The sequence below is a fragment of the Urtica dioica genome, chromosome 5, assembly GCF_054948205.1.
Source record: "Urtica dioica subsp. dioica isolate 48M chromosome 5, U.dioica_male_clone48M_v1_H2, whole genome shotgun sequence".
Classification (NCBI taxonomy): domain Eukaryota; kingdom Viridiplantae; phylum Streptophyta; class Magnoliopsida; order Rosales; family Urticaceae; genus Urtica; species Urtica dioica.
The window spans coordinates 38,419,599-38,444,417 of NC_142760.1; the positions used below are offsets into that span (position 1 = coordinate 38,419,599).

A 24,819-nucleotide genomic window follows, 5' to 3' on the forward strand; every position below is an offset into this window, starting at 1 on the left:
ATTTTTTAAAAATGAGGTTTAATCGAGCTTTTTGTGAGAGTAAGAATGTGATGGAGGATAGTTACAGAAAATGTTTTGAAAAGGAGGTCGCTCGGTTAATCTCCACTACAGGTAAAAAAAAAAAAAAAATAGAAGGAAAAAAAAAAAAGAAAGCCCAATAAGAAGAAAATTACAGCCCAATCGATATAAGGTGAATTAATTAAAAGATAAACAACAGAACACAAAACCTTTCTTCTTTCTTAATTCCTTCCTACATCCAGTCTCTCTCAACTTAGAAACCTCTCGATAATCTCTCTCTCTCTCTCTCTCTCTCTCTGATCAATTTGACAAAATCCCCAAAACCCTTCAAACCCTAGAAACCCTAAAACCCCCAAATGCATCCCCAATCGCCCCTAGACCCATCGGACCCCAAACTCCCCTCCATCAAAATCCGCCACTCCTCATCCGGCCCAACCGCTTCCTCCGCCATCGCCGCCACTCCGACGCCCACCGCCGGAGCTCGCCGGAAGATCGGAGTCGCCGTCGACCTCTCCGACGAGAGCGCCCACGCCGTCCGCTGGGCCGTGAGCCACTACATCCGCCCCGGCGACGCCGTGATCCTCCTCCACGTCAGCCCCACGTCCGTCCTCTTCGGCGCCGACTGGGGCTCGATCGACCTGACCTTAGCCGCCGACGACGGAGAGCAGATCGGAACCACCGCCGCGACTCCGACGAAGCGGCACGCGAAGGAGAAGAAGCTTGAGGACGAGTTCGACGCGTTCACGGCGGCCAAGGCCGCCGATCTGGCGAAGCCGCTCAAGGAGGCTCAGATTCCGTTCAAGATCCACATCGTCAAGGACCACGACATGAGGGAGAGGCTTTGCCTCGAGGTCGAGAGGCTCGGCCTGAGCGCTGTGATTATGGGGAGCCGGGGATTCGGAGCCGCTCGGAGGGGAAGCGATGGGAAGCTTGGGAGCGTCAGCGATTACTGTGTTCATCACTGCGTTTGTCCCGTGGTGGTCGTGAGGTACCCGGAGGACAAGGACGACACCGCCGGAGAGATCGTAGTCAGCGCCGCCGTCGGAGAAGTCGCCGCCTCTGCTGTGTCTCACCACGTGGAGGGAGAGGAGCACTTGAAAGGTATTTCTCTTTTGCGTTGACTTGGATTGCTGACTGATTGTTTTTTTGGGTTGACTTCTGTTTCTCTTTTTGGTTCTTTTGGGTGGTGTAGCTGAATGTGTTGTTCTGCGATTGAGTTTAGTTCTGTTGTTGAATTCCATGGTTGGTGGGTTTTGGCACAATCTGAGAGTTTTCAAGAGTTTTAGTGCCAGTTTTTGTGATGAATTAGCTGGTTCGTGTGTTTAGTTTTTATTTCGATTTCGGAATTGACGGTGATTTAGTGAGTTGAGCTTTGCTTAAAGCTTAATGCTTTAGCCGCGTTTTGGTGGTAGATCTCATCTACTTTTGATTTTCAATAAAGCATCGTTAAATTTTAGGCTTTGATGGTATTATATGTGGGTAAAATGCTCTTGCTTTTGATTAGTCAATGGTAGAAATTGATTTGATTCAATTAAAATTGAAGAGAGTTTATTAAGCTGTAACTTCTTGGATACTAGTTAAGTTTGTTTTCATTTTACGTTGTGGGAGATGAAGAAGTCTACTTTCAATGCGTTTATCGCTATTTATCGTAGTTTTGGGCTGGGTCGGGATTAGTTTTTTTTTTTTTTTTTTGTTAAATCTAGCTGCTTGAATTAGAAATTCCTTACCAACTTATGTTTTTTATTTTTGATGTTTTGTAAGAGTGAGATAAAAATAGTGAATAGTTTGATGGTTTTGGTCTTTATGACTGTTGATGTTTTACGTAAATGTATGCATGTCGTGTCTGCCATATTTTTTACAGCACATGATATGGGGAAAAAAAAGACTTTTGCTTTACCAATCATTCCTTGATCTTCCTTTCAAAACCCAAAAAAAAAAAAAAAAAACTCATTCCTTGATCTTGAATTTTTTTATTAAACTATCTATATTTTCAGAGTTCTAACAAAAAAGAGTGCTGTTTGGTCACATGTGATTACTTCTTGTGAGGCAAGATAGACCTTTTATGGATTTATTAGTAGGCCTAGTCTCATACGTTGATTCAGATTATTAATATGTATTACCTTTCATGTTTTATGTTTTTAAATTTTATTTACTTATTTTCTATTTATAATTTTTTGTGGGTGATTGTTCTTCACCTATAATTTTCGTCTATCAAATTAATTGTTTGAAGTTATGTTGTGTTGAATTAATCTACATGTTAACTTACACTGAACCAGTTTACAGATTTGGTTTTGTTGTTTCTATAGCTAAGGTTCCATAAAACAGGACATTGTCAAAATTGGAAAAGGATATTCCGATACTGCTATTAGCATCATTTTGTTTAGATTCTTATACTTGCATTATGAACCAAACCATGGTTAAAGTGCTTGCAGAAAATAATAATTTTGTCCCCTCAAGTTGAAGGAATCTTTATATTTAGCCTATAGTCTGGGATCAAGTTGGTGTTAATTATATTATTTCCAAGTTTCAACATTGTCAATTACATGTATTTGGTCAACTAATTTTTTGTCGTAGATAAATAATGCATGGTTTTGTTATCTGTCTAAAAACAAAGAATCAAGCTTGTTTCTTTACTTGTATATTTTGGCGGGCTAAACAAGCATGTCGGTAAATATCGTACCGATTACAGAATGACATCGTGTTAATAACCATGTTATTAAATTAAAAAAAATTAAAAAAATATATAATTTTGTTTTTTCTTTTATTCAATGCAGAAGCTTGACAAACAAGTTACAAAGTCTCAGCTTGATCATCTCATGTTCAGGTATTCGATCCTCTTTTTCCTTTTACTCTTTTCCTCCTGAACTCAACAATGATTTTCTTTTTCCCAAAGAAGATCAACTCCTAAGTTTAAACAACTTGAAACAGGTACGAAATCAGCTGGGATTTTCTGACACGTCGAGAAAAGTATAATAAGTCCGGGTGAAGAAAGGAAGGGAAAAATGTTGTATGAAATGAAATGGACAGTCTGTTGTAGAGTGCTTTGTTCTTTCTCTTATCTTTCATTCTAATTCCCCTTTCGTTTGTTTGTGGGGGAATATGAAAAAAAATTATGTACTGTTTTCGAGGTTTTTCCGGTCCGAAAGTCGCAGATTTGACACCAGTTTGTTATCTATTGTGAATTATTTCAGCTTGTTGAAACAATCTAAATTTTATGTATGCGTTGTCCAGTAACATTTTCTTTTGAAAATGAAAAAAAAGAAAAAGAAAAAAGTGTCAACACATAACAGTCAACACCACATAATTGCTGGTTGGCTTATTATTTGGACATTTTGGCTAATTCTGTGACACTAAAAATAACCAAGGGTTAAAATCTCGCGCGAGATGGGAGTATCTCGCGCGAGATCTCGCAAAAATGAAAGTTGCGAGAAGGGTACGAGTTTATCTCGCGAGTTGTTGCATTTCTCGCGAAATCTCGCGCTATTTCTCGCATCTCTCTCAATCTCGCGAGATATCTTCATTTTTCGTCCGTCATATGTTTATTTTTGCTCAAATCTCGTCATTTTCCGCGGGATAAGTGTTCGGGTGTTATTTTAATGTTTTTTAGTTTATTTTTTAATGGATTTTCCGCCCGATTTAGACTTTAGATGTTGATTTTTGAAGGGTTTTTAACGAAATTATGATGTTCGAAGAAGAAGACATAGATTTGATATTTGAGTATTTGTTCACTTGATTTTATATGGATTTTTTTATAATCCGAATTTAGGTAGTTATTTGAATAATTACATGATATTGTTAATGTTGATGTTGTTTTAAAATGAGTTTTTTTTATCCGAATTTAATTATTTATTTTGTTGATTTAGATGTAATTTGTAATTAATTTGATCTAAATGTGTATTGATTTGTACTCTATTAGAATTGTATATGTGAAATGTTGAAAATTTTATTTTAAAATTTAATTTTTTGTGTATCCTAAATTTAAATAAAATTTAATTAAAAAATTGTTTAAATACCCCGCGAGATACTCTTTTTTAGACGGTATATCCCGCGGAATGTAATTTATCACACGGTACGAGATACCCCGAACGTTCATCAAACACCACGGAATACCACAGTACGAGACGAGATACCCCCAAAATTAAAAGTGCGGTACGACAGCGAGATGCGAGATTTTAATCCATGAAATAAACACAAAAAAATATCCACCGTAACATTTGCTCGCAACGAACACTTGGCGCGTAAAGGACGAGTTATATTATTATTCTTCAATACACATCGCAATTCCAATTTTCTTTCTGAAGACTCGTTCCAAGCACCTAATTACGAGGCTCGTGGAATTTTAGTACAAAGTCAAACCGTTGACCAATATGTCATCCTTTCACACACGTCTCTCACCCAAGTACAACTTGTTCCTTCCCTGTTCTCTCGCCACCACTCTGTACTCTGTTTATATATAATATACCTGTGTGGACATTAATTCACCTACTTTTTTTCTTTTCAAAAAAATCTTAATTACTCGCACAATGACTGAAACGACGACCACAAGTTTATCAACCGCCAAATATTTGCACATTCAAAAGTTTTCAACTTTTGCCATATTTTTCTGTGGGTATTCTTTACTTCCACCATACAAAGATCAAGTCATACAAGCTATTCACTGATTTAATAGGAATAAATATCTGGTCATTTTTAATCATGGGCCCACAATTTCCGCGTAAGAGTAGCATCATGATTTGTGAACGTGCTGAAAGCAATAATTTAATCAGCGGCATATAAAATATGTGGTTTTCATTAGCCAGGCTCGAATCTTGATCAATATTTTATTTTTAAACAAATGTAACATATAATTAATTGGAAGTATTAATTTTATACTAATCGAATATAACAAACAAAAAAACGATAAGCGGTGTAGCGTTATTTGGTTAGTTCAATAATTATGTCGATCATTAAAATAAAATAAAAACTTAAATGTAATCGATTCGAAAGAAATCAATATCAAAATCAACGGCTACGATCATCACTACAGAGTTTCCGAATCTCGAGGACCGTCTCCGATGAAGATTCATGGCGGCCTCCGATGGCGTCCTTTTGAAACCTCTCTAACGCCGCGATGATCACCGCCGATGTCGACGACGGCGATGAGGTTGAAGAAGATTCCGAGTAATCTTTACTGGCTTCGATCGGCCTAGCTCGCTTCGGCGACCTAAACGAACAACACGACGTCGCTTCATCCTATAAGAAAAAGAAAGAAACTAATTAATAATCAAAATAAACCATTCGCGCCTCAATTTCTGTTTGGCTATGGCCTATGGCTGCCTAAAAAATGATAAAAATAAATAAAGCTTACATCTGAATCCAGATCGGCTTGAAGCGCTCGCGAGCGTTTCGAACAGGAAAACCTAGAAATCGCCGGATCTTCGCTGCTCGAAGAAGCATTATAGAGATTCGGCGGCGAAGAGGACGAGAAAGACCACGGAACGACCTGATTCTCTCCGTTTTCTTCGTCTTCCTCTTCGTCGTCACTGAAGCCATGGCTATCATCTGCTTCCTCTTCTTCTTCGTTATCGACATCGTTCTCCTCTTCGGCTTCGCCGGAGCTCCGGCGAACGCAGGCCTCGCAGACGGAGACCGTCGGTGTGAGCCTCGGACCGGAGGCCGACCACGCCGTCGGAGAGCTGCAGACTTGACAAAGGAGGCTCCGAGAGTGCTTCGCGACCAGGAAATTTGCGCCATGGACCTTCGCGTCGCAGTCCCAGCATAAGCTCGCCTGGTCCGATTCACAGTGCATCCTAGCCCTAGAACCGCACAGCTCACAGTCTTTCATTTTTTTTTTCTCTCTCTTTTTCTTCGGCTTTCTCTCTCTAGATTCTGGGGTGGTTTTGGTTTCGTCTTCGAAATAGAGGAACAGAGGGAGAGAGGAAGTTTTATTTTATGGAAATCCCCCGAGGAGTTGGACGTAATTACACGTCTGTTTTGTCTTCGTCTAGCTGTCTCTCAAGGGTAGTACGGTCTTTCCATTGCGGGTGGATTAGATTAAAATAACATATCTTCCTTCTTTTATTGCTATCTTCTTGATGTTATTATATATATATATATATATATATATATATATATATATATATATATATATATATATATATTAGTACCTGCAAAAACGCCGGACTTGTGGCTTCTTATTTTTATTTACGGTCGGTTTCCCTTGTGGAGGACTTCATGCTTGACAATGTGACTGCTCTTAAATTTGCCAGGTCAGCAGCATAATTGTTTTCATTGCAATTAGTTAATATATATAAAGAAAATGGCATATATATATATTATATTATGTCTAGTTTAACGTTAATTTTAAAAAATGTCGATTTTATATTCTGTTCAATTAAAATAACGAAATTGTGCTAGACATATTTTTTTATTGACTTTTTATTAATGTTGTTTCTGATATTTATATGTAAACTCTATTTTATATTATTCATTCGCGCGTTATAGTCTCATATGTAATTTATTTAAAATAAAAATAAATAAATATCTTTAAAATATGAAATATCGTGGAGAACACATAAAATGAAAGGATAAAAATCGACATTCGAGCGTGAAATTACTGATTCAAACGTGAAGTTCAGGAATCAAAATCGCAATTGTGGATTGTGGGGTTGTTGATTTTTTTTTTTTATATATAAATAAATTACATACTAGGCTATAAGATGCGAATGAATAAGGGTAAAATGAGATTTATATATAAATATAAGAGTCAACATTAATAAAAAGTCAATAATTTTTTTTTAGCACAGTTGTGTATGTTAACGTATAATTTCGTCATTTTAATTAACTAAAAGTAGAAACTTGACGTTTTTATAACAAAAATTAAACACGACATTTCACTTAAACACAAGTTATATATGTCCCATTTTCTCATATATACACGTATATATATATATGTATATGTATATTTATATATATGTGTGTGTGTGTCATTTCAACTATTTCTTTTAATAAACACGATACAACTATTTTGATAGATTATGACGATAAAAATGGAAATAATTAAAATTTGAGTTGTAGACTTAATTTTTTCAACTAGTTCAATTTTGATATAATTATATATATATACTGTTTTTTTTAAATAACATTCAATATCTCACGTGGTTCAATCTAAGATCGGATCCTATATCTGCATGTGGAATCAAAAGTTGTGAAGTTGTTGATCCTAGTGGTCTTGTCTTGTTGGAAATTGATTTTTGGCAACCATCATTTAATAGGAAAATAAAGTGAGCTAGGGAGCACAGAGGAATTTTCCCCGATACGTGTTCTGACGTTCAATATTAGTCGAGTGCAAAATGTAAGAGTTCCGTCTCTAAATTTTAGAGAAAGAAATTGACGAGTGAAAGAGCTAAAGAGAGTTAAGGCTTGAGAAACTATTTTAGCATGGTTTTTCCGAGTTGAGAGCAATCTTAGCTCAACCTTGTGTTGATGGGTATTTATAGTTGCGCTTGGAGCTTTTAGATGCTTGTTGAGCCTTGTAGGCATTCTGGGTCACGAAGAATAAAGGAACCCACTGTTGTTTCGGATGTAGATCTTCGACAAGGAACTTCGTCGAGGGATGTCAAGTTCGAAGGTCTTGTTGGTGGCCAAAAGTCTTGCTCAAGAAAATGAGTGGCCGAGAGTTCTTGAGAAGCCAAGAGTCTTGAATGGTCAAAGTAACTTGTGGCATGGAATGGCGTAGCACACGGCTTTTGGCCAAGAGAAAGAATTTGGAGATAGGCGTGCCAAGGACTCCTTAGCGTGGGTGAGAATATGTGGCTGCGTATTGACGAGCGTTGAAGACTTGATTTTGTATAGAAGACTTCTTTTGAGTGCCCTAAGCAAGGGCCAAGCGCCGAGGTTTTTATTGAGCGCCGATGATCTCTCTTGCGCACCATGGAGCCATGCGCCAAGATTGCTGAGTGCCGATGATTATCGAGCACCGAGGTCTTTAAGCACTAAGGATTTGCCTTGTAGGCCACAAAGTTTTATGCCAATGATCGCCGCCAAGGACTTGGCACTGTGCCGATCGAGGGTGTCTCATGCCATTGACTTCTGACCTAGGCGAAGACTTCTCGTGCAACGGATTCTTTTTTTTCGTGGACTTGATCATGTTAGCGAAGATCTTGATTTGATGGACTTTGTACTAGATCTTCATTGTTGGCATGAACTTTGAGCTTGAGCCGTTACCGTTTTTTTAATGAGAGTATTGTTTTTTTCAAGATAAAAAATTACGGTAATAACTGTATGTGTATGTGTATGTGTGTATATATATATATATATATGACTAAGTCATGAGTTAAAAGATAACTATTTGATCATAGACGGAAAATGGAAATTTAAATAAAAATTAGAATCATATTTCTAGTTTATTTTTTTAGTTATTTCCATTTTGAAGTAAATATATATCATTTGAAAAATTATAATCAATTAGTTTTGCATAAGGTTTTAAATACCGCGTTGATATCGTACAAAATTTTGCATATTGCACGTCCACAGTAACGATTTGAATATATTTCACAAATTAACCTATTTACTGCATAACCACCGCACAAAAACTACAAATACCTCAAATATCACGAATACCCCAAATTTACCACCAAAATTATAAGTTAAATGGTAAATTTACCGCAAATTTTGCAAAATATCGTAAATTTGGCTCCTAGTTATGGTGAATGGTTTAGTTCTTGGTTAAAGTTAAGGTGTTTCTTATTTTTTCTTTTTGAAGACTTTAAGTTCATATATCATCGATATAGTAGTATAACTACGACCGTCATATCGAGACTTTCATTATGACATATGCCACTACTACAAATAAAGCATATATAAGTGAAAAAAAGTCGCTTTTGAAGGTCAAAAGTTTGCTTTTATTTGACCTTTCCGATTCTAAAATCGCTTCTAATTTTAGAAGCGACATATTCAAAAGCGACATGGTTCCTCTGATGTCGCTTCTAAGTCTAAAATTTTGACGCACTAAATGACTCATGCGAAGTGGCGGAAAAGGCTTAGAAGTGATATTAGAAGCAGAATGTCACTTCTAACATGTTCCTGTCATTTTGCGGGAAATTGTTAAAAGCGGCATTTTCGCTTCTAATGCCGCTTTTTTTATATATTTTTTAATATTATAATTTTTTTATTATAATTAAAATTTGAAAATTTAATTTAATTTTCGAATATATGAAAATCAAAAGTTTCATTTATTACGAAATTCATAACTATATAGAAAGTGTAGTCATCTACGGGTATGCACAAGCCGCTGTTTTGAGTGGTATGCATATCATCACGACGAGAAGTGATAAACTTGACACTATTGACCACACAAATCGTCAAAAAATTGGTGAAGCCTTGAAGCAACTTTAGATGCAACATGTCACTCCTTAAGACCAGAAAACTTTAGAATGACTTTTGTCGCTTCTAATGCTAAATATTGACTTTTCGAAGACATGAAATTTAGATCTCCGTAGACTTGTCTAGAATCGACAAGTCGCTTCTAATCACAAAATGCCGCTTCTAATTTTGAGCGTGTCTTCTAAAAGCTTTAATTGTAGTAGTATGCTCATATGATGACTTGGTATGAGTATTGTTTACTGCGGAACAAACAACCTCATACGTTTCAACAAACCTCATACATTTCGAGTAGTGATTTGAATGTAGACATTGTGTTTGGATATGGTGTGAACAATGAACTCTATTTACTATGGTGAACTCTATTTACTATGGCTTGGTGTGAACTATGACATGTTATTAACTATATTTTGTATGATTGTGATCTGAACTCTATTATGTATGTGTGTATGTGAAGTTGTGAATTTTATATTGTCATTAGGTATGGATTGATAATTTTATAATATGTATGTTTGTGGAAAACTATTTGTTTAAAAAATTATTTATTAAATACCCCGCGAAAAATTTATTTTTTTAGCGGTTTACTTTAATATAAATATTTTGCGATAACGATTTATCAATTGATAATGATAATTTTTAAACTTCGACATATGTTATGATATACCATATAAGGTAAGAAATAAATCAGTAAAACGAAAGTCTCGGTACGATAAAGGTAAGGCTTTGCCATTTATTTATCTTTTTAATTTTTGTTAATGTTCGGTGAAATATCAAAATATTATCATAAGGATAAATTTTTTTTTTTTTTTTTTGTTTCAAAAACTATTTGGTAACGGCGGTGGACAGTGACAATTGTTCACGTCAAGCATGGCGAAATTGCCACGTAACAAAGCCACGTCATAAACCATAAGATATAGTATGAATTATCTATAACATTCACTTTTCACTCTCGGTCCAGAGTCCAGAATCCAGATTACTTTACTTTTTATATTGCCTATATATGTTTTCGTAAGAGTATATCATTCCTTTACATGTATCGAAGATTTGGGTTGATGAAAATTTCACCGATTTGTGGGTCCCAAAGATTCTGTAGAAATCCTACGTGGAGAGCTGTGAGCCGTATCGGCGATACTATCCCACGTGAACCCACATCGAGCTTGGGATTCGTTAAACAACCATCTTCATGGCTTTGTGTAGTGGGCCCCACTTTTATCTCTATATCCATTCTCAACCTTGCATTCCATATATATATATATATATATATAATGTATTATTTTACTTTTGTAATCCGATTCCTATCCTCTTTTTACAACTTTTGTAGAAATACATTTCTTTGATAAATATCTGCTATAAATAATTAAATATCACGTACCACTGACTAAACACTCCAGCATTAGTAAAGGTAATCTCATTAAATACACCAATTGCAAAATTAGATAATTTGTTGGGTACAAATACAATGTATTCAATATTGTCATGTATATACTCAGATTTATGTATAAATTATACCTAGGCATTTGGTTGGCCACGCCATATGCTTATATCCAACTAACTTATAAATTATATAAATAACTCTATACGTACGATCTGTCTCAAACATTATAGACCTCAAGTATTTTGGCTTATTTATTTATTTATTTATTAATATTTAAAAGCAGCTTGTATTTACTGCACCATTAATTCCGTCCATAAAGCATAAACTAACTTATTCGACTTCATTGAATTTACGGAGACAATAAACAAGGAAAAAGTGGAGAAAAAGTGGGCCAAGCTGTTTATGGGCCTCGAAGCGCTCTCTGGGCCCACACGTCTGCGGTGCAACCATGGCCATGCCCTTCCCTGAGGAAGCAAAATCTCTCTCTCTCTCTCTCATTATTATAGCTACGCTGTAAAACACCAAAATTCTAGATTGGCTATCTAATCGTCTTACGTGGAAATTTCACGTGGTTAGTCCTACGTGAGATACGATCCCAGGTGAAGGCAAAATCTTTTGTCGCCGACGTGGAGTTTTTAGACAGAAAAAAAAAAAGTTTTTTTTTTTTTTTTGGTAGGATTTTTTTATTTTATTCTATTCGTGTGGATGACATGATAGTATTGTGTGGGTTTGAAACGATCTTGAAGTTTGAAAATATTTATGAAGTTCTTTGCATCGAGACTTTCTCAGAGTGATAGTGATGGGAGTGGATTCATTGTTTCCTATCTTTTTTGTAATTCCTGATTGGGGCCCACAACTGAAAAAGCCTAACGATTCTGGGCCCTTTCAAATTACCACTTTAGTCATCACCATATTCCCATTCTACTTGTTTAGCCAAAGATTAGCTTACAAAACACATACATGAGGTAGAGACGACAATTTCGTGTTCGTATCATAATTGTATCGTATTAATTGTGTTTGCATAAATAGTTGTTATAATTAAATTTGATCATTTATTAATCGTGTTTGAAGTCTAGATCCAAGTCCGACCGTTTATTTTTTTTACAGATCCATAACCGTTTGAATTAAATCATTTAATAGTCATATTAAATGGATTATTTAATGGGTAATTTAGCAAAATAGCCAACTTAAACGTTGAGAATTGCTAAATAGACAAGGTTTGGTAAATATTAGGTAAATAGCCAATTTTATATATTTACAAACATAAATATTAAGTAAATAGCCACTGCCATATTAAGTCACGTAATCATTTATGACTATTTACCTAATATTTACCAAACCTTGGCTATTTAGCAATATCAAACGTTTAAGTTGACTATTTTTCTAATTTTTGTTATTTAATTGTGTTTTAATCGTGTTTAGACATTCAAACTCAATTAATTGCGATTAAATTATAAAAAAAACGTAATAGTCAAAGAAAAAGAAATACTCTTAACACAAAAAAATTAGCATAAACATAATAGTGATATGAAAATAAAACTCCAAAATACAATCATCTTTCACAAAAAGAAATAAAAAGACATACGATTAGTTTTAGTCAATACGAATACTTGAACCTTCGGATTCTATATCCTCATCATGTAACTTAAATTTCAAAAACGTCTTTTATGAAACCATCGGCTTCTCCATTTGATCCTACATAAATTTTATAATTAGTTAAATATATCAACACAAAAATAAATTCAAGACTAATAAAACTAAAATGATAAAAATAAAATAAAAAACATAATTACCATAAAGCCAATCACAAGTGCAAACTATTGAATTGTGATTGTGATTGTGAATTGTAATTGTTCTATATAAATTGAATTAAATTTAATTGAAATCTAATAAAATTGAATATGATACGTTAATATTTGACTATTGATATTGTGATTGTGAATCGTGAATTGTGATTGTTTGATATGAATTGAATTGAAATCAAATAAAATTGAATATGATATGTTATTATGAGACTATTGTTATTGTGATTGTGAATTGTGATTGTTCGATATGAATTGAATTGAAATCAAATAAAATTGAATATGATACGTTATTTTTAGACTATTGATATTGTGATTGTGAATTGTGATTGTTCGATATGAATTTAATTGAATTGAAATCAAACAAAATTGAATATGATACATTATTATGAGACTTGTTAATATGATTGTGAATTGTGGTTGTTCGATATGAATTGAATTGAAATCAAATAAAATTGAATAATGAAAAGTTATTATGAAACTATTGTTATTGTGATTATGATTGTGAATTGTGATTGTTCGATATTAATTGAATTGAATTGAAATCAAATAAAATTGAATATGATGTTATTACGAGATTGTTGTTAATGTGAATTGTGATTGTTCGATAAGAATTGAATTGAAATCAAATAAAATTCAATACATAACGTTATTATGAGATTATTGTTATTATGTATGTGAATTGTAATTGTTCGATATAAATTGAATTTAATTGAAACCAAATAAAATGGAATACGATATGTTATTACGAGACTATTGTTATTGTGATTGTAAGTTGTGATTATGAGAACACCCATTAGACATACTAGTTAAATCGATAATTGAAAACAACTAATTGAATATTGATTTTATATTTATAATTATAAATGAATAATTTTTTTTTGAGAAATTATAAATGAATAATTATATATAATATTAATCGTGTTTAACTGGGTCGTAATCGTGCTATTACTCGTAATCGTATTAATTGGGTCATATTTGTGCGTGTCGTAATCGTGTTTCGTGTCGACCATTTAATAATCGTGTTAATTGTGTTATCGTAATCCTGTCGTTTTGACCCATTATTTAATCGTGTTAGTGTGTTCGACCCAATTAAAAACCGACCCATTTATTGAGATCTTAATCCTCTTTAAATCGTGTCGTAACCGTTTCGTGTTTCGTGTTCGGATCAAATTGTCATCCCTAATATGGGGTTGGTTATGTGTAGTTTAATTTTTAATCTTTATTTAATAATTTCAAATTAGTTCCTGTCTAGGCCCAGATTTAGTAAATAGTTTAATTTTATGGTATCGTTTTATATTTGCAGATTATATGTATATAACTATATATAGATAAAGTTGAAGAATATTAGAATAGTGAAGGATGGTTCTCGCATATTGTCACGCTTTTAATTTTCTATTCTGTAGCTGACAGAAAACTTGTGGTGAAGAGTTTCTATACCCAATTCTTTATGGTGGTACCAAAAAATTGTTCCATGGATTATATATTTTAGTGAATATATGGAATTATGGATATATTGTAGATGACGTCATCTAGTTCGTATTTTATATATTTTATATTATTTGTGGTATATGTATATAGGTCAATTTGTGTTTTGATTAGATTATCATTCTGGGATTTCGTTCTATAGGTTATCCTAAATTTTCTTATTATTGTCTTGTCTCTTGTGTAGAATCAGCATGTCCAATTGTTTATATACAAAATAACAACCCAATATATATTATATATATATATATATATATATATATATATATATATATATATATATATATATATATATATATAAGCAAAATATCCGCGTGTTGCTGCGGATTGCTTCGCATAATTTGATATTATTTAGTTATGAGGTATTACAAATATTATTACTGTTTGTAGACTTTATTTTTTATATTATTATGGGTAAGAAAAGTGCTTTTATTAGGTTAGAACTATTTTATGTCATTATAATTGAAAAGATATTTTTTTAATATAAGTCCCTTAATATCAAAATATATTTACATTACAATTTTGAAAGTTTTAAGTAACATACAAATTTCAAATTCAATTAATAAATATGGAATGTAATTAGTCAAAATCTAGATAAATATGAAATGCAATAAAATCCTTCCCGATCTATACTAAATTATAATACTTTTGATACCCATTTAAAAATCCCAGTGGTGCAGGCCCAATACTTTCAGCCCACATAAAATCTAACAAAAATGACACTTCGAAGCAACGTTTAAATAAAACGCAAGTTTCATTCTGAAGCAAATTTGGAGCTTCAGTTTTTTAGACTGACAGCTCTGCGCGAAAGAGAGGTCTAAGCCATCAGATTGAAGACTGAGCCTGTGGTTGAGATACACTTGATCGTCAGTGTTGGAGCTGATATAAAAGCACTCCAAAGTCCAAACCCAAGGATTCAGAACCAAGCTTGATCAGAACACACATCCTCACTCTCTCTCTAAAAGAACTTGCAAACTGGTGTTTCTACTCCTTTCTTTATCGTTCGAATTCGAAGCCGTGCCGAGATATTCAAATCCTTGCTCTGCTTTTCGTGATTGTAGACCGTGGTGGAAGTTTTTTTAGATCCAAAGCCCACGTGTTTGAGCTTTGGCCGAGAATTAGGAATTGGTATTTGGGAGTTTTTTGAATTGTGGCGGAATTGGTGTTGATTTAGGTGTCTCGATTACTTTCTTCGCATGTCATTCAATCTTCTGCATTAGTTGATATTGCTTGCTGGGATTGATTTGTTGAAATCGGTTCAATACTTGCTGTCTTGTCTGTTGGTTCTATATTTGGCAAGAAGCTGAAGGGTAAGTTATAAAGGATCAATTTTTTTTTTTGTATGTATTTGTTCTTTTTTTGGCTGAAACTTAATGGTAGTTTAGTTCTATATTATATCCTTGCATATCATATATGAATCTGTATACATGATTAAAGATACTCATTTAAGAATATTTTTTTGATTCTAACAGTCACTTCGAAGATGGTACCGTAGAACATAAGTGATAGTTGTTACTAAAATGTTGAAAATGACATGTAAAACAACATGAAATATAGATCATACTAAAATGTTGGCCATCATCGTGACTAAAATGTTGGTCATCATCGTGTGTACTTTGTGAATGAAGCTCTTATGGTATATTTTTTTAAAGAGGGAGGGAGAGAGATGAACATGAAAGATTTACTCTGCTTTTTCTTCTCTTTACAGGTTAGATTGAAAATGAATATGGAGAGGTAGCTATATATATAGAGTGGGGACTGTAAAAGGACTCGATATTCCAGAAATCTCTAGATAGTATGGAGATGGTAGTGAGTCAGCCGAAAAGTCATCAATCTGGGTTCTTCCACATGGAAACGTTATTGGGCTGTAAAATATCAGTTCAGCTTCTCTGGAAAAGTCCAGAATATCCCTCAATAAAAATGGCCAAGTATAATAATCTCTTTTTTTTAGTGGCAAATTTGTAAATTATATGTATGTCGAAGGATAAAATTGACATTTTCACCTTAGGTTGAACAGTGTCTGTACACTGAGTGAACAGTAAATTCAGGTTCCTCTTTATATATATTATTGGTGCGAGTGAAGAGCGTTAAGTCAGATGCCTTATTTGTAGATTCAAAGCATTGTCTTTCGCACACTTTCATATTGAAACTTTATTTCATATATTTTTTTTTTGAGTTAGCTTCATACATATACAAACAATATATGCTCCGTGAGTTGTTTGAGAATAATTAATATATTAGTTAGAAAGAAGAAATGTACGGAGATATGTCCATAAATATTTAGGTTTGAAAAAAATATATTTAAAGTTTTATAGAAATATTTTTATCTTATTGATAAAAAAAATCGGTGCGAATGAACACTACTTGTGTTTAGGGTAAAAAGTTATTAAAAAAAGTTAAAAAAAAAAAGAAACACTGTTCATTGAACAGTGTTTCTTGAGAGGGGGAAAGCTCCTCTCCTTTATATATATATATATATATATATATATATATATATATATATATATATATATATATATATATATTATGGTAATTTAGCAAAATAAACAATTTAAACGTTGAGAATTGCTAAATAGTCAAAGTTTAGTAAATATTAGGTAAATAACCTATTTTATATATTTACAAACGTAAATATTAAGTAAATAGTCACTGTCATATTAAGCCACGTCATCATTTATGGCTATTTACTTAATATTTATCAAACCTTGACTATTTAGTAATATAAAACGTTTAAGTTGGCTATTTTTCTAATTTTCTCTATTTTTTATTAAGATAATTTCATATTCTTTATTTTTCTAAAACTTCAGCAATTTTATTAACCGTAATTACGAATGATTGCATCTTGAACCTCAAGCATTACATCATTAATTGAGCACAACCCATCAACATGATTAATACCAATGCTCTTATAAAGACCATGAGCCACTGTGTTCATGCTTATTGGGACCCAATGATAAGAACATATTATATGTATAATAACATACTTCCGATTTGGATTTCATGCATTCTCGAATAATTTTGATTGTGTTAAGTGTGTTTTGAGTGGATTACAGGAATGAACGAGATAATTTGGTGTTAGTGATGCGAATTAGGGCTGTGCACAGTCCGGTGCAGTCCAAAATCGGCCAAAAAACCAGACTGAACCGCTCAAACAATCCAAAAAAATCCTAACCGCACCGGACCAAAAAACTGTGAAAACCGGATCGGATCGGACCGTTTTGAACCGTTTGGACCATTTTAAGCTGTTTAGATTGTTCTAGACCATTTTGAACCGTTTGGACCATTTCAAACCGTTTTACATAAAAAAAAAACCATTAATTTTCCACAAAAACAAAAAACATATAATCATGTACGGGAGAGAAACACATGCACAAATGCCTAATTTAACTAGTTGGACATTAATTATTTTTATTTTTTTTATAAATAAAATGGTCCGGTCCGGTTTAACCGTATTTAAAAAAAAAACCGGATCGGACCATTTGCAATGACTAGACCGGACCAGATGAAAAAAACTGTTTTAAACCGGACCGGCGGTCTAAAAATCACTGGTCCAATCTAGTTTACGGTTTTTCTTCGTCGAGCTAATGCTAATGGGTCAATTCGGGACGTTCCTTCACAGTCGAGGCATCAATTGGAGTATTTGGCGCCACATAATTGGACAAAACAACCTTGGTGTGCTGCGCTGCTCAAGGATCTTCAGGTGCGCGCCGCGCAACATACATTGCGTGCCGCAGAGAATTGCAGCGAGATTCCATAGAAGATTGCGCGGAACGCACAACTTCCTAGTACATTAATTCTTATACTTATCGTGCATAAGAATTAGATAACCCACCCTAGTACATTAATTCTTAAGACTAGAGATAGCTAGACTGCTACAAAGTCGTGTGTACACTCTCCATTGTAATGCTTGTCGTATTTTTAGGGTTTGAGATCGAGAGATAGAAATCCGATATTGACATAGGTTGTTAGATGCTCGAGAGAGATTTAGTGATAATATTACGTGAATGTGATTAGTGAAGAGAGTGAACAGAAAGATCGTGCGTAGTTCTAGGAATTCCGACCACATGTGAGTTTTGCGAATCTGTCGCCCTTGCCTTCTACATATCCGTGCATCCGTATTTATTTTGTATTTTATTTATTTAAGCAATTTTAGTTAAGAATCTCCTTTGTAATCTTGAACTCAATTCGTTGCTAGCTAGTTTTGTTCTTGGTTAAGTATACTCTTTGTGGGATCGACTAGTACTTACGAGTATATTACTTGAGTGACTACGTGCACTTGCGTACAAAATATCGCAACACCCAACTATTTTTTAAAACATCAAAGTAACTCGCAGCAGTAATAATATGACTGAACAAAGGTTCCAAGCTCTAATTTGGACACCCATCTCTTTTCTCAAGGCTCTCCATAATTTACTTGTTAACCCCTTCTACAACTAATTGCTGAACATTGCAACAAATTTACCACCAACACCGCTAGATACACACCGCACATCTCTACTTCTAATGCCATTGTCGCCGTGATCGAATTATGCCTCCGAGTCCCGAGCCACCACTCCTACTTAGACGCCCATTCTCCAAGAAAGTTTTTTTTTCCAGCGGAGCCCATTAGTTCCCCTGATCTGTTTTCGTCCTTCCTCCCCTCTTTAACTATTTCTGATATCCCATAATTCACCGAATCATCATTGAATCCCTTGGATCTGCATATCCCCTGAGTTACAATTCCCTTTGAAGAATTTTTCATTCCTCCATTTCCACACCGATTCCACAATGATTGTAGCTTGCAGGAGGAACCACCTCTTCTCGCATCCCAGCTCTTCAACTTCCGTGTTACGGTCGAGACTTTCTCGGACCCAGTCTAATCCTCTTCGTTCACCAATCGTCTCCCATCTGCATCTATTTGCCTTCATGAACCAGAATCTTCTTGCAAAAAGGGCAAGAGAAGAACATGTGTTGAATTGATTCTCCGTCCTCTCCACAAAGCACGTATGCGGTGTCCACTATTTGGATAATCCGAGTTTGTCTCATCTTTGTTCGCATACTGTTCTTTCCACTCTCCACTTTAGGACCTTGAGTTTCTCCGGAAGTTTTTGAATTCCAGATCCTTCTCCACCCCACATCTTTCAGATTGAAGGTTGTTCCCGCTACTGCCCAATATACCGACTTGAGATTGAATTCTCTCTTCGGAGATCCCAACCAGACTAGGCAATCTTTTTTGGGCTTCTTTGATGTACATAACTCCGTGACTAACTCCTCGATTTCTTCTCCTAACCATTGATTCAGCTTCTCGTGATTCCACATTCTTGTATTTAGAAAGAAGAATTTGTTAACCCTCCTTGGAACCTGCCCTGCCCCCTGACGAAACCTTCAGATCACTGCTTCTTGAAGCCAATTCGCGCCGATAGCACGATTCGCTCTAATGATATGTTGAGTGCAAGGATCGAAATACCGTTACCGTTACCGTTACCGTTCCGAGCTTTCGAATTTACTGGTAACCCCCGGTACCGTAAAGGAATACTGGGGAAAGCAGGAACAAAAAAGGAAACCGATACCGTTGAACTTACCGTTACCGTAGAGGAATACCGTCAAATACCGTATTTACCGAGGGGAATTCAGAAAAGAAATATACAAAAAAACATACAAAGTACGTAGGATAAAATTCATAAAATTAAAAATAGTGTAGAATGTTTCAAGTTTCAACACAATACCAAATTACAAACACAACAAAAAATAAGTTCAATAGTACAAACCAAAATGATAAAGTTCAACACAATCCACCAAATACTATAGTTCAACAAATTCAACATAGGAGGAATACAAATGTCACGCCCCGGGAAAAGATGAGGCGTGATTATTGAATATAAAAATGAAACACTAATAAACTTTACAAAACTAACCCACGGTGCATACTCAGTTGATTACTTTACAAGTCCAAAGATAAAATAAAGAAAACGAAAAATAAAACCAACCTTCGACACTTGATAGACTATCCAGCGAAAACCTTCCAACTCTCGACCACACTTAACTCCGAGGTCTTCCTAACCCTTCTCCTTCTCACATCCTGATTATAAGAAAAATTTGAGGGAAATAGGGGTGAGCCTGAGGCTCAGTAGGTACTATAGTAATGGTTTGATTTTTAAAAATAGATTTTCGAAAATAATACTTACTTTATAATAATAATATTCTTGTCCCGCGTAAATCACCATACACGTACAAGTATAATAATAGTCTTATACGTGTAAATCACCATACACGCACAAGTATAACTTGCAGGAATGTAAATTGCATGAATGTAAATGACAGAAATGTAAATGACGGAATGCTGATGCTAGAAATGTAAATGCAAGAAATGCAATTGAATTTAAATGTGCATCTACGCCCATTTAAACGTCTACTATTTCCTGAGCCCCTGTCAACATAACCCGTGACAGTCCTCTGATCAGAATGGTGCACTCTCCACACCCTTATATATATACGATTGCACTCTCCGCTTCATATATATACGTTTCCGGCTCTATCAGGATATACAAAACACTTTATTTCGCAAATACGGGATATATCTATAATATCGAAAATATTCTCAACTTCATAATCGGATATCCCGAGTTGAAGTTACGCCACATTTTGAAAACGATTCTAGGTTTCGTGGCACGTTCACAATCATTTTCATTTCGAAAATAATATATACTTGAGGCCAAACCATAAAATCAGGAGAGAAGGGTCATAATAACCTACCTCGAGAGTAAGTGTCTATGTCGCTCTTCAACGAGACGTTCGCTCGTCCTGTGAACTTGAACGTTCACTAAAACCGAGACTCCAGACGTTCACTTACTCCGTGAACCCTCTAAACGACTTTCAGTCTTGAGTCCTATCACAGTAAATCAAACCAATCCTGAATCAGAATCCTATGAGTAGTCCACAATACTCAAACTCAAACGTACGATTTAAAAGAATCGTAGAATCCAATGACATATCCACTATAAAGAAACCAAGTTCTCAGAACAAACTTCAAACGATACGAGAAAGAGTAAACTCGAACGAGAAACTACGGTAAACTCCAAAAATCCGAGAAGTAACTCTAATAAGCGAGCTTGTGCTTCCTTGAATAAAACTAATTTCATTTATCCAAAATGAGATTAGAAAATAACTCCAACAAAATAAAGATTGTTTCTTTTTCTTCTCCGAATCTCAATGAAAACATAGTCAAATTTCTTATCACGACGCTCGAGTAACCGAGATACCAAACGTTAACTCAAAACGATTCGTATACAAAAATAACTTTAAACTTCATAATTACAAAACAATAATGAAATAACTCGCTAAAACGGGACGGACCCTCCGCGAGTCTCCGAGCCTAAACCGAAACGCCGACATTCACCCGGTCTCGGTCTCGCCTCGTCGACGCTCGCGCGATAGCTCCGTCATGTCTTGGGCCACGTCCTCGTCGTCCCGAACGGCCGCTGTTTTGGGCTCTGCGTAGCCCGCCTAAACAAGCCTAGACCCTTGACAACAAGGCTCACAACCGAGACAAAACAAAATTCATCAAATCAAAATTTCCAAACAATCTGAAATTCAAACTTAGCCAAACACTAATCCATAGTAACTTAGTTTCGGATCATCAACAACTAAAAACCAGAATTTCAGATTGAACATCACACGGCCAAAACCAATATACACGGCTCAAAACTCTTTCACATGGCCAAGACAAAATTTTCAAACCAAACGTTCAGAAATTCCAAAAACAAACCATCTTAAACATAATTTCGAGCACAATCTCAAACCAAGAATCATCAAACCTCGTTCAAAACAAAACCCCCAAAATTCATATCCATAAGCCCTAATTTCCACAATTTCTGCCAAAAATTCAAGAGAAAATTCCAAACCGTCCAAAAAAATTCAATCAACCAATTTCAATCCATGATTCGAGTACTCAACATCACAACCAAGCTTAGACAATCAATCAGAGTCAAACAATTCTACCCAAACAACCTGAAATCCAAAAAGCCCCAAAATCCACATCAAACCCTAGAATTCACGAAATCAATCCTGGGTTTTGATTTCTTACCCAATTCTTTCATGGATTTGGACTCTCCGGGGAGTGTTCTCTCTCTCCCGGTGGTTCTTTCTCGAGCGGCGGCTACGGCGAGCTCGCGGCGTTCTTCTCTCGGCCTCAGCGGGCGCGCGCTGTCTCGGCTGGAACTGGTGGCCGAGCGCGAGGTGCTGAAGAAGAAGAATGAAGAAGATGAGGAAGAGGTTGGAGTGGTGAGGATCGGCCGGAGTTCTTCGTTGTGGTTGTGTGGTTTTGTTTGTTTTTTTTTTCTTTGCAGGAACCGCTCGGTGGAGATAAGAAGAGGAAGAGAAGAATCGGGAAGGAAGAATGAAGGAAAAAGAAATGAGGAAGAAAAATAAAAAAAGAAGTTCCTTTTATATTAAAACGAGAATACTCTATTTATTCATCAAGTCCTTCGGTTCATCACCGACCCATTTTGACCCCGACTCCAAGTTTTTATTTCAATTGAGTCCAGAAAACCTTACTATCACGTCCTTGTCACAAAATTTTGTGACTTCAAACATAACCGATCGAACCTTTAATTAAATGATTCAAACCAAGAATTTTCTCGCTCGTTCTCGATTATTTCAAATATATTCAAGGTTTCTCGGAAATAATTCTCGTCCTTGAGAATTTATTTTCTTAAATTAAATTCCGGAATATCTCATCGGAAAATAATTTATTATTCGCGACGAACTCGATAAATCCTTCCTTTCATTCCGAGATTTCTCCTTACCTTAATATATTTAAACTAATTCGATAAACTTAGTATTCCAAATCCAAAAATACTGGAAATAATTCTTAGAAAATTAATTTACATAATTTTCTCGTCCTTTTGATTAGCTTAATTTACGACATTAAGCTTAAATTTTGAGTCGCTACAACAAATGACTACTCAAAGCGATCGTATGCATCGGTCATACAGTAATCATACCAAGTCATATAATGAGCACATGCACGAAGTACCAGTCCAAGTGATAGTCGTACTCATACTGAGATGAAGCAATAGACATGGAGTGGAGGAGATAACCTGGAACTGTTCGCACCGTTTCGGGAGCGTGACTTGATGGATAGTAGTTCTGGTTGTAACTGGAAGATCCGTCATCATAAGAGGACTCCGTGCCTTGAGGACCAATTGATACCGATCCGAAGTTGTAGGACAAGTCATCAACATCATTGCTAGACGTACATGACATGACATCATTCATACATCCGCCCTGACCTCCGCGCCCGTATCCTGAATAAAAAAAGCAGGGTGATGAAGACGATCAAAATCTTCTTGCGATGGTGCGTATCCAACTTGAGCACCGCCGACATCACCAAATAAAGTACCTCCAGCAGTAAAGGAACCTCCAGCCCGATATGAACCTCCATCAACTCCCCCTGATCCACCTTCACCTTCACCTCCACCCGATCCGCTTGATCTATGGCTTAAACCTCTGCCATCTGAATCCGAACTGTCTCCGGATCCGCGTTGAGGTTGGACGTCCTCGTTCAGCACTCGCTCCGGATAAACTCCATGCTCTCGAGCCGCTTCAGCTACTGCCGGATCCGGGTTCTGGTTGACGTCGTCCATGTGAACTTCGTCAATCCAGCGGAGCATTATTCCCCGGGCGTTCGAAAGCTCGTTTGATGATATCCAAAGGATCCATCGGGTTGAGGTTGTTGTCGTGAATCCGAGTTGCTTCACGGAGCTGCAACTTCATGTTGTATGAGCATAAAACAAGCTTCTCGAGTCTACTGTACGCTAGACGGTTCCTTTGTTTTGTGTGGACGAGGGCAAATGTACTCCAATTCCTCTCACAAGCGGAGGCGGATGAAGTTTGTGATAAAATTCGAATGGCCAACGTCTGTAAAGTCGGGGTCCAATTTCCGTAAAGCTCCCACCACTCACTTGCAATCATGTGACATAAATCATATCATGTCATTTCTTACCATTCCATGACATAGTTAATGCATACAATTCATCTCACAAGCTTACTTGCACAAAGGGTGCCCCGTGCCGAAACATCACTTCTTTGTGAGAAGTCCCATCGAGCGTCTCGAAATGCGATTAACTGTAATTAGAAAATCACATAAGACTAATATATTCATAATGTGATATAGCTTGTAACAATTTATAGTTTTATACCTCTCTCCCAAGAGTTGACCCATCAAGATCCGGATGCAAGAAGTCGAACACCTTTGTGACAGCGGCCATGTGAGTATTGTTCATGGTTATATCCGGGTTAAACAGCAACTTTTGATTTAGGAAGAAAGCTGCAATGTGTAGTGGATGTTCCATTTGAGTACTCCATCTGTGGTTCACGATGTCGACAACCCATTTCTTCCCACTCATCGCTTCCAACTTCTTTTTCATCTCGGGGAAGATGTAGTATAGTAATCCCATCGTGGGATGCACCTTAATGTCCACTAATCGAAGAGTGGTATACATCGGCTCGAATATGGCACACACTTTGTCCATCGAATGCCAGAATCTGGGATTTAAACAAGTCTCGGATATGGACCTACCTGTAGGAGTTGCACTCAATTTGGAATCATCCCACCATTGACTACTGAACGTCGTTCTCAACGCAGCTCTCTTTTCTCGGAGACTTCTGAGCTAGATAGTTCGTGGCAAATCTTGTTGCGCCGGGACGGATGATTTCACCTGGGGATGTCTCCCGTAACTTGGACAACACAGTGTTGTGGTTGTAGATGAACTTAGTCGTATCCGTCGCAGATTTGATAGT

General features: G+C 35.8%; 3 protein-coding genes and 1 long non-coding RNA gene across 6 annotated transcripts; 1 reads left to right on the forward strand and 3 right to left on the reverse strand.

Moving 5' to 3' along the window:
• The first annotated feature begins 206 nt into the window (after positions 1 to 206).
• On the forward strand, positions 207 to 3,254 carry LOC149398346 (universal stress protein PHOS32-like). Its single transcript, XM_089615130.1, has 3 exons — positions 207 to 1,119; positions 2,793 to 2,842; positions 2,947 to 3,254. The coding sequence occupies exons 1-2, from the start codon at positions 375 to 377 to the stop codon at positions 2,798 to 2,800; spliced, it is 753 nt and encodes a 250-aa protein (XP_089471256.1). The 5' UTR covers positions 207 to 374; the 3' UTR covers positions 2,801 to 2,842; positions 2,947 to 3,254.
• A 1,572-nt stretch (positions 3,255 to 4,826) lies between these two features.
• BBX28 (B-box type zinc finger family protein) lies at positions 4,827 to 5,966 on the reverse strand. Its single transcript, XM_089616095.1, has 2 exons — positions 5,366 to 5,966; positions 4,827 to 5,250 (listed from the first exon to the last, which is right to left on the reverse strand). The coding sequence occupies exons 1-2, from the start codon at positions 5,840 to 5,842 to the stop codon at positions 5,020 to 5,022; spliced, it is 708 nt and encodes a 235-aa protein (XP_089472221.1). The 5' UTR covers positions 5,843 to 5,966; the 3' UTR covers positions 4,827 to 5,019.
• Positions 5,967 to 19,864: 13,898 nt separating this feature from the next.
• Positions 19,865 to 22,469, reverse strand: LOC149398348 (uncharacterized). 3 transcript variants are annotated; one of them, XR_016297012.1, is made up of 4 exons: positions 22,103 to 22,469; positions 21,373 to 21,539; positions 20,773 to 20,905; positions 19,865 to 20,098 (listed from the first exon to the last, which is right to left on the reverse strand). It is a non-coding gene; the product is annotated as an uncharacterized LOC149398348 (long non-coding RNA). The 3 variants fall into 3 exon arrangements; XR_016297010.1 differs by lacking the exon at positions 21,373 to 21,539 and having other exon boundaries at positions 22,103 to 22,467; XR_016297011.1 differs by lacking the exon at positions 22,103 to 22,469 and having other exon boundaries at positions 21,373 to 22,048.
• Positions 22,470 to 23,673: 1,204 nt separating this feature from the next.
• On the reverse strand, positions 23,674 to 24,551 carry LOC149398349 (uncharacterized). Its single transcript, XM_089614564.1, has 3 exons — positions 24,219 to 24,551; positions 24,069 to 24,128; positions 23,674 to 23,967 (listed from the first exon to the last, which is right to left on the reverse strand). Exons 1-3 carry the CDS (start codon positions 24,549 to 24,551, stop codon positions 23,674 to 23,676), a joined length of 687 nt encoding a protein of 228 aa, XP_089470690.1.
• Between the last annotated feature and the right edge of the window lie 268 nt (positions 24,552 to 24,819).

Bases quoted from the DNA above. Each gene is read 5' to 3' on its own strand.
- LOC149398346 (XM_089615130.1), top strand. From the start codon at position 375: ATGCATCCCCAATCGCCCCTAGACCCATCGGACCCCAAACTCCCCTCC.
- BBX28 (XM_089616095.1), bottom strand. From the start codon at position 5,842: ATGAAAGACTGTGAGCTGTGCGGTTCTAGGGCTAGGATGCACTGTGAA. The intron at 5,251-5,365 runs GTAAGCTTTATT...TTTTTCTTATAG, and splicing joins AAGCCGATCTGGATTCAGAT to GATGAAGCGACGTCGTGTTG.
- LOC149398349 (XM_089614564.1), bottom strand. From the start codon at position 24,551: ATGGACAAAGTGTGTGCCATATTCGAGCCGATGTATACCACTCTTCGA. The intron at 24,129-24,218 runs GTATAAAACTAT...TCGCATTTCGAG, and splicing joins GGTCAACTCTTGGGAGAGAG to ACGCTCGATGGGACTTCTCA. The intron at 23,968-24,068 runs GTAAGCTTGTGA...GAGTGGTGGGAG, and splicing joins ACGGGGCACCCTTTGTGCAA to CTTTACGGAAATTGGACCCC.